Source organism: Hemitrygon akajei, chromosome 17 (genome assembly GCF_048418815.1).
Source record: "Hemitrygon akajei chromosome 17, sHemAka1.3, whole genome shotgun sequence".
NCBI lineage: Eukaryota > Metazoa > Chordata > Chondrichthyes > Myliobatiformes > Dasyatidae > Hemitrygon > Hemitrygon akajei.
In genome coordinates, this window is record NC_133140.1 from 59,507,278 (window position 1) to 59,524,730 (window position 17,453).

Sequence of the window (17,453 nt, forward strand, 5' to 3'; positions counted from 1 at the left end):
TTTGCCTTTGAGAGTATGCATTCTGACATGTGACATGTTGACTTGGGACACAACAATTAAAATTAAAATCATGATCTCACTAAATTACAAACAACTTGATTACACTGAAAGGGTCTGTTGTGCCCATTAGCTTTCTAATCTAACAATTAAATTGTCACTGGTACAGCTGAACCCTTCCTTTTGATGACGATTTCGTTTTGCCATGTCCTGATGACACACACATAATGGTGACGAGAAGACAGTTCAACACACGTGACAGCCAAGTCAAAGTGCCAGAATTGTTAAATATTGTAGGTCAGTTTTTGGATGAAGAAGAACTCAAAATAACAAGGTTAAAAATATGGCTAATTTTCTCTAATAGAGTTATACAGCAAAAACAACAGGCCCTTCAGCAGCCCCTCAGATCCATTCTGACCTTTTTTGCCTATCTATACTAAACCCTTTTGCCGGCATTTGATTTTTCATTGACTAACCCATCTTAGCTGCTTCTTTAAGTGATCAATGAAACGTAGGATTATCTAACTATTAGTGATGAAGTAAAAGTATGCTATTGACATGTGAACTCAGTTGGCAGCATTTCACTTGCCTCCAAACCAAACTTGTAGAAGAAGAAATTGCTGAAATATTTAGCACAGCTGATGACGCTTTCATCCAGGTGCTGCCGAGTGACTTCTGGGAAGATGGTGCCAGTAGCGGGTGGGGGCAGCTGGTTATGCTTGCGGAAGTGCTCTTGGTGCCGGTACACAGTTATCTCAAAAACGAGCAACATTAGCAGAAGAAGGTGATTCTAGATGAGGCGGAAAATGAAATGCAAATGAGTTACTTCTGTGAGCCACTGAAAGCAAAATGACCAAACTCCTGGAGATACAAATTCACCTGGACAATTTCTCACAGTTCTCTTCACCCTGCCCCCTTAGGAGGTGCAGAACACGTCCCTACCCCTCCTTCCCTCACCACCATCCAGGAACCTAAACGATCCTTCCACATCAAGCAGAGATTCGGGTGCATCTGGCCAGACTTGGCCTATTTCAATTGGTGCTCATAACTGGCCTCTTATACAGCAGCAAGGTCAAGTGTGGGCAAGGGAATTGTTGTGCAGAGCTTACAGATGTGCATCCTTTTAACTCTCCTGCTCATTGTCATACCACCCCTTCTGTCCTATGCTTTCTCCATTGCCATAATGAGTCCAAGCGCAAACTAAAGAACACACCTCATAGGGGTTCCCAGCCTGGGATCCATGGACCCCTCAGTTAACGGTAAGGCTCCTGACATTAAAAAAAGGGTTGGGAGCTTCTGTACCAGGGAGACATTCAGCCCAATGGTATGAACAATGTATTTTCCAATACCACTCTCACTGTGTTCCTTCCCACTCCTGCAGATCTACCCGTGCACTCTCAGCCTTTGTTCAGTTTTCCGTACCTCCCTGCCACGCCCATTGGTCAGAATTATTAACTCTCCCACATACCTACTGAATCTACCTGAGATCCTTTCCCTTGGTTCACCTTTGTTACCCTCTCTTCACCTGGCACTACCTGCCTATTTTTTTCTTCTTTTCTTACGTGTCCACCTCTGTCTCAACACACCCTTTTCTCTCCCAGCTCCACCTGCACCAGTCCCCCTCCCCCAACCCATCTGGTTCCAATGTTCAGGCTGGTCTCATCCGGCCAGACACGCAAATCCACTAGAGCAGGTCTGTGCCTGGGTATTCTGTAAAGTGGCTCATCTCCTGATTGCCCAGACCCTCCTCATCATCTACAAAATGATTGACACTGCCTATGCTTTTGATTGGCATTTCCTGTGCATTAAAGTTCTACAAATTATACCTGTGATAGGTACTCATTACATTGAGGCTTTTTCAACAGGAAGCCCAATTTCCCAATAGTAAACAGTACTCTCCACCAAGGAGAATGATAACTACAGGTGCTTGATATCACCATCACAGAACATTACTCGCCGGATCACAACCATCCTGAGCCAAATACTCTATCCAACAGCAGTTACCACAGGTAGGTGTCATCAACAACAACATACAATTGATTCACCAACACCTTCTGAGAGCTAGTAGGAAATAGGTGGAAAAACCATTTCTCAAATTAATGCAATGAACATCCTGCAGGGTGTAACATGCCGTAGTGTAAAGTTAAAATGGCCTCAGAACGCTAATAGAGTTTATTATGGGTCAGAGACATTAAAGACAACATTCCCGCTCTTCTGCCCTAATTGGCACACACTTTGATGACTCACTTGGAGATAACCAAGAACGGGAAATTCTTTTCTGAATCCAAACCAGTTGGCTGGGTCCACAGGCCCTTTGTACAGTGCAGAATGTATGATTTCATCTGGATTTAGATTAGTCTCATTTGGAAAGATCTGGAGAAAAAATATTTCCACATATCAATCTAACTCATGCACAAATTAAACAAGAATTGTGGCTCTTGCATATTTAGAATAACTTAGATAAAATAAACTTTACAAGCTTTAAGAGATGGAGCAAGGCAGAAAGAAATGAGACAAGGATGAAGAGATACAGAATATTTTTAGAAGGTCTATGGAATCAGGAATACATTTAAAAACAATGTCAGTGTCAAATAAATCAGTCCCAACAGTATTTATATTTATAATCACAAGCATGAATTGTGAAGTATTACTTCATTACAAGCAACATCCTTGACCCAAAAATTGCCACAAAAGCACTTTGAACTGACCTCATTAAGGGTAATTACCCAGGGAATGGGTAATCAGGGAATAAGTTACCATGAGTCCATTAAACATTCTTGGGACAAATTGTGCCAATTTGTACTTTGGTTATTCTTACAAAGATAAAACCTGGACACTGCTGAGCCTTTTCCTGTGACTAACAGAGCATTGTTATCTATACACATCAAATGCACAAACTTCCTACCGCTGTGCAGTTGCTGGAATACTCTACTGGGTTTACAATCTTCAGCTGATACAGCATTTTACAGACGACAATGATGCAGACCCACAGGGTAGAAATGCAGGAAGCCATTGGACGGAACTTGCTGTAGGGCATCGCAAACGCCCAGAGGACGATGAAGAGAAAGTTCATGACGGATGGCTTGAAAACAAATTGAGAACAATTAGGCAAATGCACTTGGAATCCAACCTGTCTGAGAAATAGACTTTGATAAATTACTGAACCGACTCCCTTGACATAACAGTAGCACCATTGTGAAGATAAAATAATGAAGGAAGTGCTTGAGGGCTAGTGTGAACAGCTAGAGGTTGCTATACAGGTTGGTCAGGTTGGTACTAACAACAGAGGTAGAATAAAGGACGATGTCCTGCAGAATGTGTATGAAGGAGTTAGGTAGGAAATTAAAATGCAGGACTTCAAGGCTAATGATTTCCTGGTAACTCTCGGTAAAACATACTAGTGAGTCCTGGAACAAATTGACCAGATGAATGTGTGGTTGAGGTGCTGGGGCAGGGGTCAGGGATTCAGGTTCTTGGATCACTGGGAACTCCACTGAGGTAGAGGCGATCTGTACAAGAGGGATGGGTTACACTTGAACCACAGGGGGACCAATATCGCAACGGGGAATTTCACTGTTGCCACAAGGAGGGTTTAAACCTAATAGGCAGGGGGTGAGACTCGAGAGAGCAAAGGCGGTGAGAAGACAAGGGTACATGCAGTGACCAAAGACCATAGGTAAGCCTGGCTATCAGGCTTACAGTAAAAGGGCAGATAGGACTGTTCCTTTCAATGCAGGTAGATTAATAGACAAGGCAGACGAACTGGGGGCATGGATTGCTTCTTGGGACTGAGATATTGTGGCCATAACAGAAACATGGCAAAGAGAAGATCAGGACTGGAAGCTCAACGTTCCAGGATATTGATGCTTTAGGTATGACAGAGGAACAGGTCGGAGTGGAGGGCTGTTGCCTTTTTACTAAGGGAGCACTTAACAACAGTGTTGAGAGGCATTACTCTTGAGGGATCATCTGATGATGCCATTTGTGTAGAACACAGAAATAAGAAGGGGATGGTCACCTTGGTAGCAAGGACAGGCCAGGGAACTATAGGCTGGTGAGCCTAACTTCAATTGTAGGAAAGTTACTGAAAGATTCTGAGGGATATTTCAATAGTCAAGGCCAGATCAGGAATAGTCAGTATGGTTTTCTGTGTAGTTGGTCATGTCTGATGAATTTTTTGGGAGTTTTTTGAAGAGGTAACTAAAGGGATAGATAAAGGTAGGGTAGGAGATCTTGTCTATAGGGACTTTAGTAAGGCCTTTGACAAGATCCCACATGCCAGGCTGATTGGGAAAGTTAGGACATTCAGGGGGAGCTAGCCGGATGGATTCAGAATTGTCCGCTGATAGGAAGCAGACGATGATGGTTGTGGGATAATTCTCCTTCTGGAGACCTGTCACTAATGGGATCAGTGTTACGACCTTATTATTCATTATTTATGCACGTGATTTGGATATGAAAGTGATTGAAAAGTTTGCTGATGATATTAAATTGGGGTATCTTGTTGATGGTGAAGCAGGTTACAAGGAAGTGCAAAGAGATTTTGATCATTAAGGCAGACAGGCTGAAGAATGGCAAATGTGCATTTTGTACAGTCAAACCAGGGGAGGACTTGTACAGCGAATGGCAGGGCACTGACAAGCGTTATACAACACAGGGACCTGAGAGTCCAAGCGCACAGATCACTGAAGACAGCCGTGCAGGCAAAGTGGTGAAGAAGGTGTTTAGCATGCTGGACTTTATGAGTCAGGACGTTGCGTTTAGGAGTAGGGACATTATGTGGCAGTTGGTGAGGTTGCACCGGGAGTACTGTGAACAGATTTAGTCACTGTGTTATTGGAAAAACATTGTCAAACTGGAGAGGGTGCAGAAAAGATTTACAAGGATGGTACCCAGACTAGAGGGGCCTAAGTTACAGAGAGAGGTGGGCTACACTGGACTTTTATTCCCTAGAGTGTAAGAGAGCCAGGGTGACCTCACAGAGGTTTAGGGGTATGGACAAGGTGGACAGTGATAGTCCTTTCCCCAGGGCTGGGGAGCCCAAAACTAGAGGGTACAAATATAAAGTAGGAGAGAATGGTTTTACAAGAGATCCGAGGGGTAGCTTCTTTGCACAGAGAGTGAGTACCTGGAAGAAGCAGGTAGAGGAATTGGTTGGGGGAGGTACAATTTCAACATTTAAGAGGTATTTGGATAAAGACACGAAGGGGAAGGGCTTGGAGAGGTGGATGCTGTGGTTAGCATGAACCAGTTGGGCCTAATAGCCTGTTTCTGTATTATTCTTTGACTAAACAGCATAGATTGATAGTGAAATTTAATGAAGTTATATCCATCATCATAACCTCTGACCACTGACACAATAATCAAAAACAATCAATCAATTTACAAGAGCACAGATAGTGATCATTTTAGATTTACCTGCAAGAAAGAGACAAAGTTTACTGATGTGACTTAATTCTCAATCTGTCAAATTACTCAGAGATTCATACCTCTTTCAATGCGACCCACACACTGAACAGGGCCACAAATTTCATCACATGCAATTCAAGGAGTCTCCAAATTATCACTTGGATGCTATTCAGGATTTTGGAGAATCTCAGGAAAAGTACAAGGAGGCGGTCAATCACTAAGCCCCACTTATTGCAAACAACTGCAACGAAAGAATGAGAAAATGTTTGGCAGGCCACCTTGATGTCAAAACTACAGCATGAGCAATAACAGATAAGTTACTGCATAAATTCTCTAACATCAAACTATTAATTCAGCTTCTCACATATTTAAAAACAAGTATAAGTCATGGAAACTGAATCTTGAAGCATTCCACAATTAACTCCAAATCCAATCTTATACAAACATAAATTTGTACATAATTGAATGCAATATTTTGAAGATATGCTCTTGTCTAACATGAAACAGGTGTGGGAACATGGAGCTAACAGGAATGTGAAGTCTTACCCAAGTTAATTCCAGTACAGTAGTTATTTCTTTCCTGTTCACCAACCAACCAGAGGGGATGACCACTGCCTCATGTTAAAACATCAAGTAACTATAACTCACCCACATGAGTACATTTGCCATTTAGCTTTCTAATGTTGAGCACTCAAGATAATTTTTCATATACGACAAGGCAGTCAAATCATTTCATTCTTTTAAAAATCAAATAGCAGATTTTTGTTCTTCAGCCAGTTGTTGACTCATTTCACCACAGGAGTTCCAATGGTTAAATTTGAAAAGGGATTCAAACAGGAGTAGGAAATTGGTGCAAATATAAAAACATACCTTCCCCTTCAAGCTTGCTCCCTCCCGCTGGCGGGTGATCACCATCCTCACAGTCTGTGCCTTCCGCTGCCCCATTCTGTAGTTCAGCAGCAGCTGCTCTGTGTTGCAAGTGGACAAAAGGCAAAATTACCTTGAATTAGCTCTGACTTGGAGTTATTTCCTTTCATTTTGACATTTGTTACTTCGCAAACAAATTAATCCACCAGATAGTCTTTTTTCCCCCCCACAAACATTGTGTGTATATGAACAGCTGATGTTAAAGTAAGATGTCAACACTGGTACTAATAAGAGGCTTGTCATTTACCTCCCTCATTCTGTTGTATATATCTGACCTTCTGCAGTATATTAGTGATACACAAAGAGGGAAGGAGACTACTAATCCACGTTCACCCTCAAGATTTGTTTTCTTTTTATAAAAACCTTCATCCTCAGTGCCAGAGAAAAACTACAGAGATGGCACAGAGGATTGTATATGATTAAAAGTTGGGATTATTTTATACGACTGCCCTATTGAGCATTATTCTTGATTTATTTACGGCAGAGGATGAAACAAAATAGTAATCCTTCACGTGTGACTCAATCCACTCGGGCCTCAGAAATCCCTAAACTACAAGGACTCAAAGGAAATATGGTGAATGCAGGGAAGAATTGCTCAGATATAAGTTTAGTCATGATGATATTAAATGGCAGATATAATAGCTCAAAATATAGTTGACCTTGACATTTAATGCCTTTCATTTAATAACAAAAAAAGAGAAGCAGAATATTTTGTTAAACGGAGAGAGATTAGCCGATGCTGATATTCAAAGGGGAGAAGCAACACACACAAAGTGCTGCAGGAACTCAGCAGGTCAGGCAGTACCCATGGAAATAAATAAACAGTCGATCTTTCGGGCCAGGACCTTTCTTCACGACTTCCAAAAGTCAATATGCAAGTGAAACAAGCGATTAGCAGAGGAAATGGCATGTTAACCTTTAATTTTCATTATTATTTATTATACTCCAATATCACTTGATTACAGGGGCAAGGAAATTATGCTGCAGAGTACAACTCTTTGGTGAGCCTTTACCTGAGGTGCTGTGTGAGAATTTTGTTCTCCTTACTATGAAAGGGTATATTTACCATAGAGAGAGCACAGCAAAGATTCACTAGACTGAATCACTATAAATGATGTGCTGTATGAGGAGAGATGGTGTAGATTGGAACTGTATTCTCTGGGCTTTAGAAGATTGGCAAGTTTCAATGAGATCTCCTCAAAAAGATTGTTTCTATATCCCCTGATTCCCTCAATGCTCCAAAATTCAATCAATCTTTTTTGCAAATTAAGCTTCCACAGTCAATTGGAGCGCAGGCTGTCATTGGGTAATAAATGGGCTCCATTTTTACAGATGTCCATAAGTTAATTTTTTCCTTAAGTCAAAAAAAGACAAAAATGTCACTTGACACATTAATCATACCTCCACAGTTTTGTAGTGAATGGCTCATAAGATCAATGAGAACAATTACTCATAGAGGAAGAGAGAGAGAGGAAGCCAGCTAGCCCTGTGTTGCAGAGATAACATTTCCACATAGCAAGTGCAGTTTTACCAAACCAGACAGCTCCGAAATTCAATGCAACCGCATAAAATAATAACTCTTAAAAATATTATTATAAGTTGCCACAGTGAGGTGGCCATATTATGAAAGTTTCGGGTTAGCATCTGTTGACAGATCACAGCTGTGTTTCGTACAAAAGTAGGAAGAAAGAACAGTGACGAAATGGAGCAACTCTGAGCCATTATACAGTTTGGTGCAACTGAAAACAGAAGACGGATCACCTGTAACCCTCAGAGGATTGTATACCCACTCCTGTGATACACGTGGAATGACAGACTAACTGCCAAACTGAAAATATTACACAAAGTAAAGAGGATTGAGGCAAAATTGATTAAAAAATAGAATAATGACACTTACTCCTCAGAATGTGCTGCTAAATTTTCCTTCAGCCTGTATGTGAGAGAAAGCAGACAATGGGAATGGGTAAGCGCTCTTAGGTTTATTTATTGAGATGCAACTTGGAACAGGCCTTTCCAACCCTTCGAGCCACACCACCCAACAAATCCCCGATTTAACCCCAGCCTAATCACGGGACAATTTACAATGACCAATTCATCTACCGACTGGTGCGACTTTTGACTGTGGGAGGAAACCAGAGCACCCAGAGGAAACTCACGCAGTCACAGGGAGAAACTACAAAGTCCTTACAGGCAGTGGTGGGAAATTATGTAATTGCATAGTAAAGAAAAATGTGGCTAACCTACTCGCACATGACTAACTTATCTGTCAATGCTCTTAATACTGGCTTAAGATTACAATATCAGGGCTGATTTTAACGTTTATTTTTTAGCAGAAAATGTGCAGGAAGCCAGTTATATTCTCCAAAATGTCATTTTCCTTCACAATGTAAACATCAAACACTCACTGATTACACTACTTGGGTACATCTCAGCTTAAATGTAAACTCCCAGAAAGCCACAGACAGCTTCCACCATGACGTTAAGAAGCCCTTCACAGGTTAATTGACTCCCTGAAACAAAGTTTGATTGTAACTCCAGAGGAATACACAGGTTGCTGGGTTTGAAAGCCCAGCTGAACTGCACAGCACTGTAGGAACAGACTTCTAACACTGAGGTAGGAACTAGAGGTTTGGGGACAAAAGCAGGCAGCATTTTCCCTGGTTTCTGAGGTGATAGTACCTGGAAGATTCTAAATTCTTGATCCTCATTAACATTTTGCAACCATGGTGATTACAGTGGGTGTCACGTTGAGAGAAGAAAACCATGTGGTCACCTATTACTACTGAAGTTCGAAGGAAACATTCCCCGTTAGGGCAAACCACACTGTCCATGGCCAGAGGAGGCAGAAGACCAACATCTGAGACCAAGTCTTTCTTGGGCCTGGAAAATCCCCTGGCCCCAGTGGATCACAAAAAAAACTTACAAAAATGCAAAAACATTCTGACACTGGGCCATTTCTAAAAGATCTAAAGTTGAAGAAGGAAGTGCTCCCGATAATCTATATATTCCAGGATACAGTCAGATCCCAAAAATCTATCATCTCTGGAAAAATATTCCTATAAATAAAGACTGTTTTGGATTCCTGTTTTATGCCCAGATGGCAAGTTTAAATACCAGGTCTGGGAATCTCAAGTCATAAAATAGTTTCAATGTTCTCTCCATTATGATAATTGTGGTGTCTATGTGTGACTATTCTTACTGGGAGACAAATAAACCTAAAATTAGTCTGTGCTTCACTTTGTAGTCAATGAAGCAGCATCCGAGGGATCTGAAGAGTGTTATCTCTTGTTGGCGTTAATGATGAAGCATTTTTAGACAAGGTTATTCATTTACGATCTGCGTTGTCTCTGGATGATCAAACCAGATGCACACAAGTCCTACCGGTGCAATGGGCCTTCTCCTTTAGTGGGGACGTGCTCCAGGTCGGTTATCTGCATGAAACGGCGATGGAAGTAGTGCAGCTGTAGAATACAGGACAGCAGGAAAAAGGCAGGGATCAGGATGCTGGAGAAGAGCTCACTGACTCCAAATTTCTCCAGTCCAATATCCCCTAACCTAGATCATCAAAAGAAAAACATTTATACAGACTAAATACATTAAAAAGTTCCTCAATGACAAAATGTCTTCTCTAGCCATCTTGTTTTCTGACGTAAGTAGAACCTTTTACCTATTACATTTACCACACAAAAAACATCAGGACTTTAAGAAGGTTCAGGGCTTAGTGGCTATTGCATGTAAACCACTGGACATTATTAAACTGCCCTCCCTAGAGCACCAGCACCCTTTCCATGCACCTGCTTCCAATGCTGCTCATTCTGTGGTCATTGGAGGGTTTTTGGACACTAACACCAAAACCTCGATCTGCATTAAGAAATAAAATCAGCCGGCTGACGAATTAGCAACAGTTTCTTGAAGCACTGTTTTCTGCTTGTCTTAGGTATGAAATTACTCAGTCCGTCACAGGGTTGACAGCTTATGGGCCGGAGGGCTCCAGATTCCAGTTAGGAACACCCTTAATTTCTTTTCTTAATCAAAGAATGTGGGCACCTCCCTGAGTGAAGGCACAGCCACGGTGCATCTCTGCAGTATTTTGCAGCCAATAGCATTGCTTAGGGTCATAAACCAAGTAAAATAAGGTCAAAAAATCTCCTTCACCAAAGAATGTTAGTTTCTTGGTCTCTGTTACTGATGCTAGGTTTTTGTTTTGGATGAATTTAAATTTTATTGATGTTGCAGTGGGATTCTGATCAATAAATCATACCTCCAGATTACAAGATCAGTAATTCAACTAATATCCTAACTCTAAAGTGACAATTTTTAAATTCCACATTTTAAAATACAGATCAATTTGTTTTAAACTGCATGTGATGGAAGTGCTTTTTAAGTACAAGCTTAAAAGGTTGCTGTAATTCCTTTCTTAGCTTCAAAAGAGGAAGACAAACTGTCAAAGGGCTTGTACAGACATGATGAACCAAATGGCCCTGTGCTGGATCCCACCAATAACTTCACTTTCATTGCATTCGCTTTTCTGAGCACCTTGTTCAGAAAGGATCAACACTCATCCTTTTGGTTTTTTTTGTGAAAAACACTGGCCAAGTTTCCATATGCTATTGAGAATCTCTTTTTTTTAAACAAAGTTGCAGTGACAGAGGGCATGAAACACACTTAAAATAAACTTTTTTCTAAATAAATTTTTTAATAACACAAATAAAATGCTGGAGGAACTCAGCAAGTCAGGCAGCACCCATGGATAGGAATAAACAGTTGATGTTTCTGGACAAGATCCTTCATCAGGACTCCTTTAAAATCTATTAAATGTTCTCACTGTATGCCAACATCTCACAGAAAACCAAGTTCACTAATGTTTCAATATTTCTAACATGTAATAGTTCAACAGTTAATCCAATCGTAATACGGATACATTTTGCCAGAATTGAAATGGCACATACTGTTTTTCTGTTAATCCTGTAAAGTTCATCCAGTAATGCGGGAAGTCGTCGAACTGAAATGTGTAAACTGAAATGAGAACCAGCATTGTGTAGGCGACAACCAGCCACCAGAACACCCTCAGCAACTTGCGCCACAGAAAGTAACAGGCCTGGCAAAATGAACAAGAATAAAACATTAGCAAAAGGCAGCATGTGAAAGTATAGGAACAGCTGGAAATAGTACATTATTACAACATTTCTTTCCCCCGAGGGATTTGCAGCCACTGACAAAGTCAGGATTTATTGTTCATCATTAATTGTCCTTAACCCGAGTGGTTGCCAATCCATATCAGAAGCACTTGGAGTCACATCTAGGTCATAGCAGGTAAGGATGGCAGATTTTCTTCCATATATGACTCTGGAGAACGAGGCAGGATTTTTACAGCAGTGGTTTTAAATGAACAGATCACAGAGTTATCCTGTTTAATCTTCTCTCAGTCCCAATCCAATCAGAAGCAAGCACATCAGACTTCATTTGAAGCTGCGTACCAAGACACACAATTAATCAAGCCTTATATATATTTCATAACTAAGTATATTTTTAAATAGCTCTCATTACTAAAAATGATTTCTAATGGGGTATAGTCTGTTCTTGCTGTTGATTAGTTTTACTGTCTTCTCACCTGATAGAATGAAAGGCAAAGGAGGAAAAGGAACATATAAACAATTTTATAGACGACTATTCTTCCAGTGAAACTGACGACGAAAAACATCCCTCCACAAATGTAAATCCAATACTTGGCATAGAAACTCATAACTAGCTCCCCAAGCGCTTTCAAAACTTCATTCTTCTCCCGACCTGTAACAAGAATAAAAATATGCAATAAATTTGTAAAAACTGCAAAAATCAATGCTTCTGCATGTCAGATTTTAACTGGGAAAAAAAGAAACTTTTCTTCAGAATACATAAGTTAGAATGCAGTCAAATTCTCACATCAATGGTCAAACTCTTCCCCAAATCTACCTTTCACCGAGAGGGGGGACTTTGTTTGTTCAACCATGTTCTCTCTTTTCTGATCATACTATGCTGCATAAACAATTTACAGATTGGACAAAAAGAAACATATTAGTTATAGCAGGTGTCAGTCTGTGTGAACTCAGTCACATTCCTGTTCAAGTTTCAGAGCTACAAAACATCTCTCTCAATGTGGCCATGTGAGACAGATTAGGTTCACTTGACTTCTGGTGCTCGAAGCTATTATTTACCTAACTCACTGGCGACTCCCAATATCTGTAACTGAAAGATACATCAGAATCTTTGACATTATGTTCCATGGTAGCCTACAATATATGAATTTATATTTCCACTTCTAACTTTGGATCATTTAGCAATTAACTTTCCTAAAAGAAATTAGCTGAATTTATTGCTCTTCTAACCTGGGCTCTCTCAGAGGTAGTTAAAAGTTGACCTTGTTACCATGAGTCTGGAAGTACAGAAAGGCCAAACAAGTCAAGGATGGATTGCAGATTTCCTTCTCTGAAGGAACAAAGAATTTAACTATTCCAGCTTTACTAATTTACAGTATTTAATGGAATTTTAACTCCTTGAATTCTTTGATGGATTCAAACTTTTCAAACTTCTATTTTTTGAACGTTTGCCCCAGCCCTTGAATTCTAGTTTCTCTAAGATCAGGAACTTATTTTAGCCGGATATGAATTGCACCCACATCTCTTCCAGATCAAATACTTGATTGCAAAAATGTCCATCACTCACCTGCCTCAGGAACAGTTACTTCTTTTAGCGGGACCTCTTTCCGCTTCAAGCATTTTTCTTTTACAAACTGGCGCAATAAGAGCCAAAAAGTGAGGGTGTACAATAGCTGAGGATAAAACCAGATAAAATGCTTAGCATACATAGCTTCACCTAAAGGACATGGTCATTCTTTAAATGCACACAGAGCAAACAAAATTATTTTTGTATAAGACAAAAGCTGAAATTTATCTCCAGTGGTTCATTCTGAAAAACCGTCAAGAGTGCAAGATCGTGTTTAATTGTTAGCCCAAGCTAACTTGGGTCAGATTTTGGAGCTCAAGGCAAATAAGGAAAAGAGAACAAGGGTTGACAAGGCTGGTTTTAAATGAAGTTGTGAAGAAAAGGAGAAGGGCTTCAAGAGTGCAATGCATACTAACCAGGAGGCACAGTTGACAATGGTGGGGAGAAAGGATGTGATGAGACACAGATGCTCGGATCCAGGGAAAAGAGCCTCCCAGTACCGGAGCAGATTATGAAGACGGAGCGGGTAGTAAATTAGACAGGAGATTGAGAATTTAAAGCTGAAGTGTTGGGAGGGCAGGGCGGGTTCTTGAAAGGTCAAGGAAGTGGCATTAAGGGGGAAGGCAGCCATGTTCTGGATGGGGTGAACCGTACAAATACTGGAGTTTGAGAACCTACCCAGGAGTGTGCTGCAGTACTGTAATCAGATCTGAAGGTCACAAGAGGATGAACGATAGCAGGCAAAGGTTCGGGGGAAACGGGCATCGCGAAAGATTGAGGAAGGAATCCAAAACTCAGTGTGAGCGCGAGATGAGGACTGAGTGCACGGACTCACCCTGAGGCAATGAGTATTAAAGATACCATTCGTGGTTTGTTATGACCTAATTAACACTTGGGTTGGCTGGTGGTGTAGTGGCATCAGCACTGGACTTTGAGGAGGTTGGTCCAGAGTTCGAATTGAGCTGAAACCCAACCTGGGCAGCAGCATTATCTGTGCAGGAGAAAGGTCTGGCAATCCTATTTTGCCACGAAAACCCTATGGACAACTACACTATCTATAGGGTCGCCAGGAATCAACAACAGCAACAATTATGTTTAATGAGGAAACTGTATGTACACCAAAGGCTGAATGTGAATTAATTGCCTTTCATTATTTCATTCATCCACAGGACGTGGGCACTGTTGGCAAGCTCACTTGTATTCCTTGTCTCTAACCGCTCATCATTAACCAGGGATAACATGCCAGCTTGAGTATGGGCTAGCAAGGGGTCAGCTGTAAAAGATGATCAAACTGAGACCTCCTCAGTAAACACATCTATCAGAGCAATGAAAAGACTGACCATCACACCGAGGCACAGACAGTGATACTCCTTGTGGACTAAACCCAGCTGAGACAGAACGACAAATCCTATTTTGGTTGGAAGTTCTTCGGTCAGCTCCATTCCCCAGACATACTGCACGCAGCAGAGCATGATGCCATAGAGCAGAATGAACGGAGAGCAGAACATGGCAAGTTGTCGTCGACTACGGACAATCCAGATAAGGCAAGCCCAAATCAAAAGTATAAAGGTTAACCAGCTGTGAAATGTAATGCTCCAAACCTGAAAAAGGAGAACATAAAAGGCTTTAAAAATAACACAGAATACATGTAAAACTTTATTTCCAAATTACTTTGAGGAATGGTATAAAAATGCCCAACTTAAGGCATTTCCATTTTTAAAGGTATTCACTGTCACTTAGGATTCAATGACCTAAAAATCTGACTGGCCCAAAATCAGACACATGCAAACTTCAACCTTGTATGTTCTACCTCAGGACACACACAGTAATTGTATTCTTACTTGTTACCTGGATTAGTCAAGCAGCCATTATTTAATGTCCTGTTTGTTATCAGCATAACAGCTTCAGTAACTGAATATGAAGCTCTCTAAACACTTACAGGTGACCATTGTCTCTGAAAAGAGGGTTGCAATAATGTCTCAGAAAGGTAGAAATATACCATACTGATATCCTCAGGTTGGGATTTGAACCCACAACCTTCTAAGGGAAGAATGCCATCAGTAAATCATGGTGCCCGACAACAGTAAAGACATTGGGCAGAATTTATTCACGGCATTGTTTCAGAACATAGGAGCAGAATTAGGCCACTTGGCCAATTGAGTCTTCTCCGCCATTCCATCATGGATGATTTATTATCCCACTCAACCCCATTCTCTTGTCTTATCCCTGGCAACCTATCAACCTCCGCTTTGAATATACACAATGACTCTCCTTCCATACCTGTCCACCTGTTCATGACAGTGCATTTCATAGATTCACCACCCTCTGGCTAAAGAAATTCCTTCTCACCTCTGTTCTAAATGGACACCCCTCTATTCTGAGGCTGTGCCTCTGGTCTAAAACTCACCTAGGATAGGAAATATCCTCTCCACGTTCATTCTATCTAGTCCTTTCAATATTCAATAGGTTTCAATTAATTCCTTCCCCCCACCCCATCCTCATTCTTCTAAATTCCAGTGAGTACAGGCCCAGAGGCATTAACCCCTCCGTGAACATTAACCCTTTCATTCCAGGAATCATTCTCATGAACATACCCTGAATGTTCTCTAATGCCAGCACAGCTTTTCTTAGATAAGGGACCCAAAACTGCTCACAATCCTCCAACTATGGGCTGACCAATGCCTTATGAAGCCTCAGCATTATATCCTTGCTCTTATATTCTAGTCCCTGCGAAATGAATGCTATCATTATATTACTGTACTTACTATCGACTCACCTGCAAGTTAATCTTTAGGGAATCCTGCACAATGACTCCCCATTTAGAGAATAGTCTAAGCCTTTATTCCTTCTACCAAAGTGTGTGACCATACACTTCCCAACACTGTATTCCATCTGCCACTTCTTTGTCCATTCTCCCGATCTTCCCATATCTTTCTACAAACTCCTTGCTTTCTCAGCATTAACTCAGCTATCTTTGTATCGTCTGCAAACTTGGCTACAAAGCCGTCAATTCTGTCATCCAAACTATTGACATGTAACGTGAAAAGGAGTCGTCCCAATACCAACCCCTGCAAATCACCATTTGTCACTGACAGCCAACCAGAATGGGCCCCCTTTATTCCCATAATTTGCCTCCTGCCAGTCGTTCAATCTTCTATCCATGCTGGTATCTTTCCTGTAATACCACGGGCTCTTATCTTGTTAAGCAGCCTCACGTGCGGCACTTTGTCAAAAGGCCTTCTGAATATCCAAGTCTATCCTGCCTGTTATTTCCTCAAACAATTCCATCAGATTTGTCAGTCAACATTTCCCCTTAAGGAAACCATACCGACTTTGGTCTACTTATCACGTGTCTCCAAGTACCTCGAAACCTGATCCTTAATAATGGACTCCAACATCTTCCCAACCACTGAATTCAGGCTAACTGGCCTATAATTTACTTTCTTCTGGAACCCAGAATCTAGTGATTCTTGAAAGATCATTACTACTGCTTCCACACTATCTCTGTTAGAGCACTGGATGTAGTCCTTGTGGTCCAGATGACTCATCTACCTTTAGACCTTTCAGGTTCCTAAGCAAGCTTCCTTAGTAATAGCAACTACACTCACTTCTGTTCCCTGACACTTTTAAATTTCTGGCATACTGTTAGTGCCTTCCACAGTGAAAACTACACAAAATACTTACTATTTTTTCCACCATTTCTTTGTCCCCTCCCATGACCTCCTCAGCATCATTTTCCTGCTGGCCAATATTCACCCTTGCCTCTCTTTTATTCTTTATATATTGACAAAAACTTTTGGTATTCTGTTTGATATTATTGGCGAGCTTACCTTCATATTCTAGCTTTTGTCTCTTTAGGGCTTTTTTTAGTTATCATCCAACTTGCCACTAGCTTTAGCTCTGTTAGATGACCTCTCTTTTGCTTTTGTGCTCCCCTAATATATTCCTCTCTCACCTTACAAACTCTTACTGTAAAACTGCAATTGCTCCATTCTGAAATGTTTGTCTCTTTGGACATCTGTCCCTGATATTTCAGGTGTTGGAGATAGGAACATAACTTGCCTTTTAAAAGCAACCCTTCCAACTGATCAAGCAAAACTTGATCCAGAGTGCTGTCCCAGACACCAACAGGCTAGGGTCACCCAGCACAAGTTTTCGGGGGGGGGGGGGGGAAGAGTGCAAACCAACGGGACAGGGAGAAGACAGCAGGCTGACCAAACTCAGCAAAAAGCTCATGGAGATATCAAAGGAAGTGGGCGGCCTAACAGTACAAGTGCACACAACGGTACATGGAGACTACCTCCAGCTTGAGCCAAAGCTTCGGACTGAAAACAGAACCTATTCTGTCCAATAGGCACCTCATGGGTCACACACACACACACACACACACACACAGCTGGAACCACGGCAGGATCCCA

General features: G+C 41.2%; 1 protein-coding gene across 1 annotated transcript in view; it reads right to left on the reverse strand.

The window, feature by feature from the left end:
- Positions 1–17,453, reverse strand: part of piezo1 (piezo type mechanosensitive ion channel component 1 (Er blood group)) — a 285,867-nt gene that overhangs the window by 65,121 nt on the left and 203,293 nt on the right. Inside the window, exons 12-22 of the mRNA XM_073070242.1 lie at positions 14,376–14,636; positions 13,036–13,141; positions 11,945–12,120; positions 11,283–11,431; positions 9,715–9,888; positions 8,231–8,263; positions 6,277–6,374; positions 5,487–5,647; positions 2,903–3,079; positions 2,245–2,370; positions 587–787 (exon numbers count right to left, since the gene is read on the reverse strand). Coding sequence (XP_072926343.1) covers positions 587–787; positions 2,245–2,370; positions 2,903–3,079; positions 5,487–5,647; positions 6,277–6,374; positions 8,231–8,263; positions 9,715–9,888; positions 11,283–11,431; positions 11,945–12,120; positions 13,036–13,141; positions 14,376–14,636 — 1,662 coding nt within the window. The remainder of the gene's footprint in view (positions 1–586; positions 788–2,244; positions 2,371–2,902; positions 3,080–5,486; positions 5,648–6,276; positions 6,375–8,230; positions 8,264–9,714; positions 9,889–11,282; positions 11,432–11,944; positions 12,121–13,035; positions 13,142–14,375; positions 14,637–17,453) is intronic.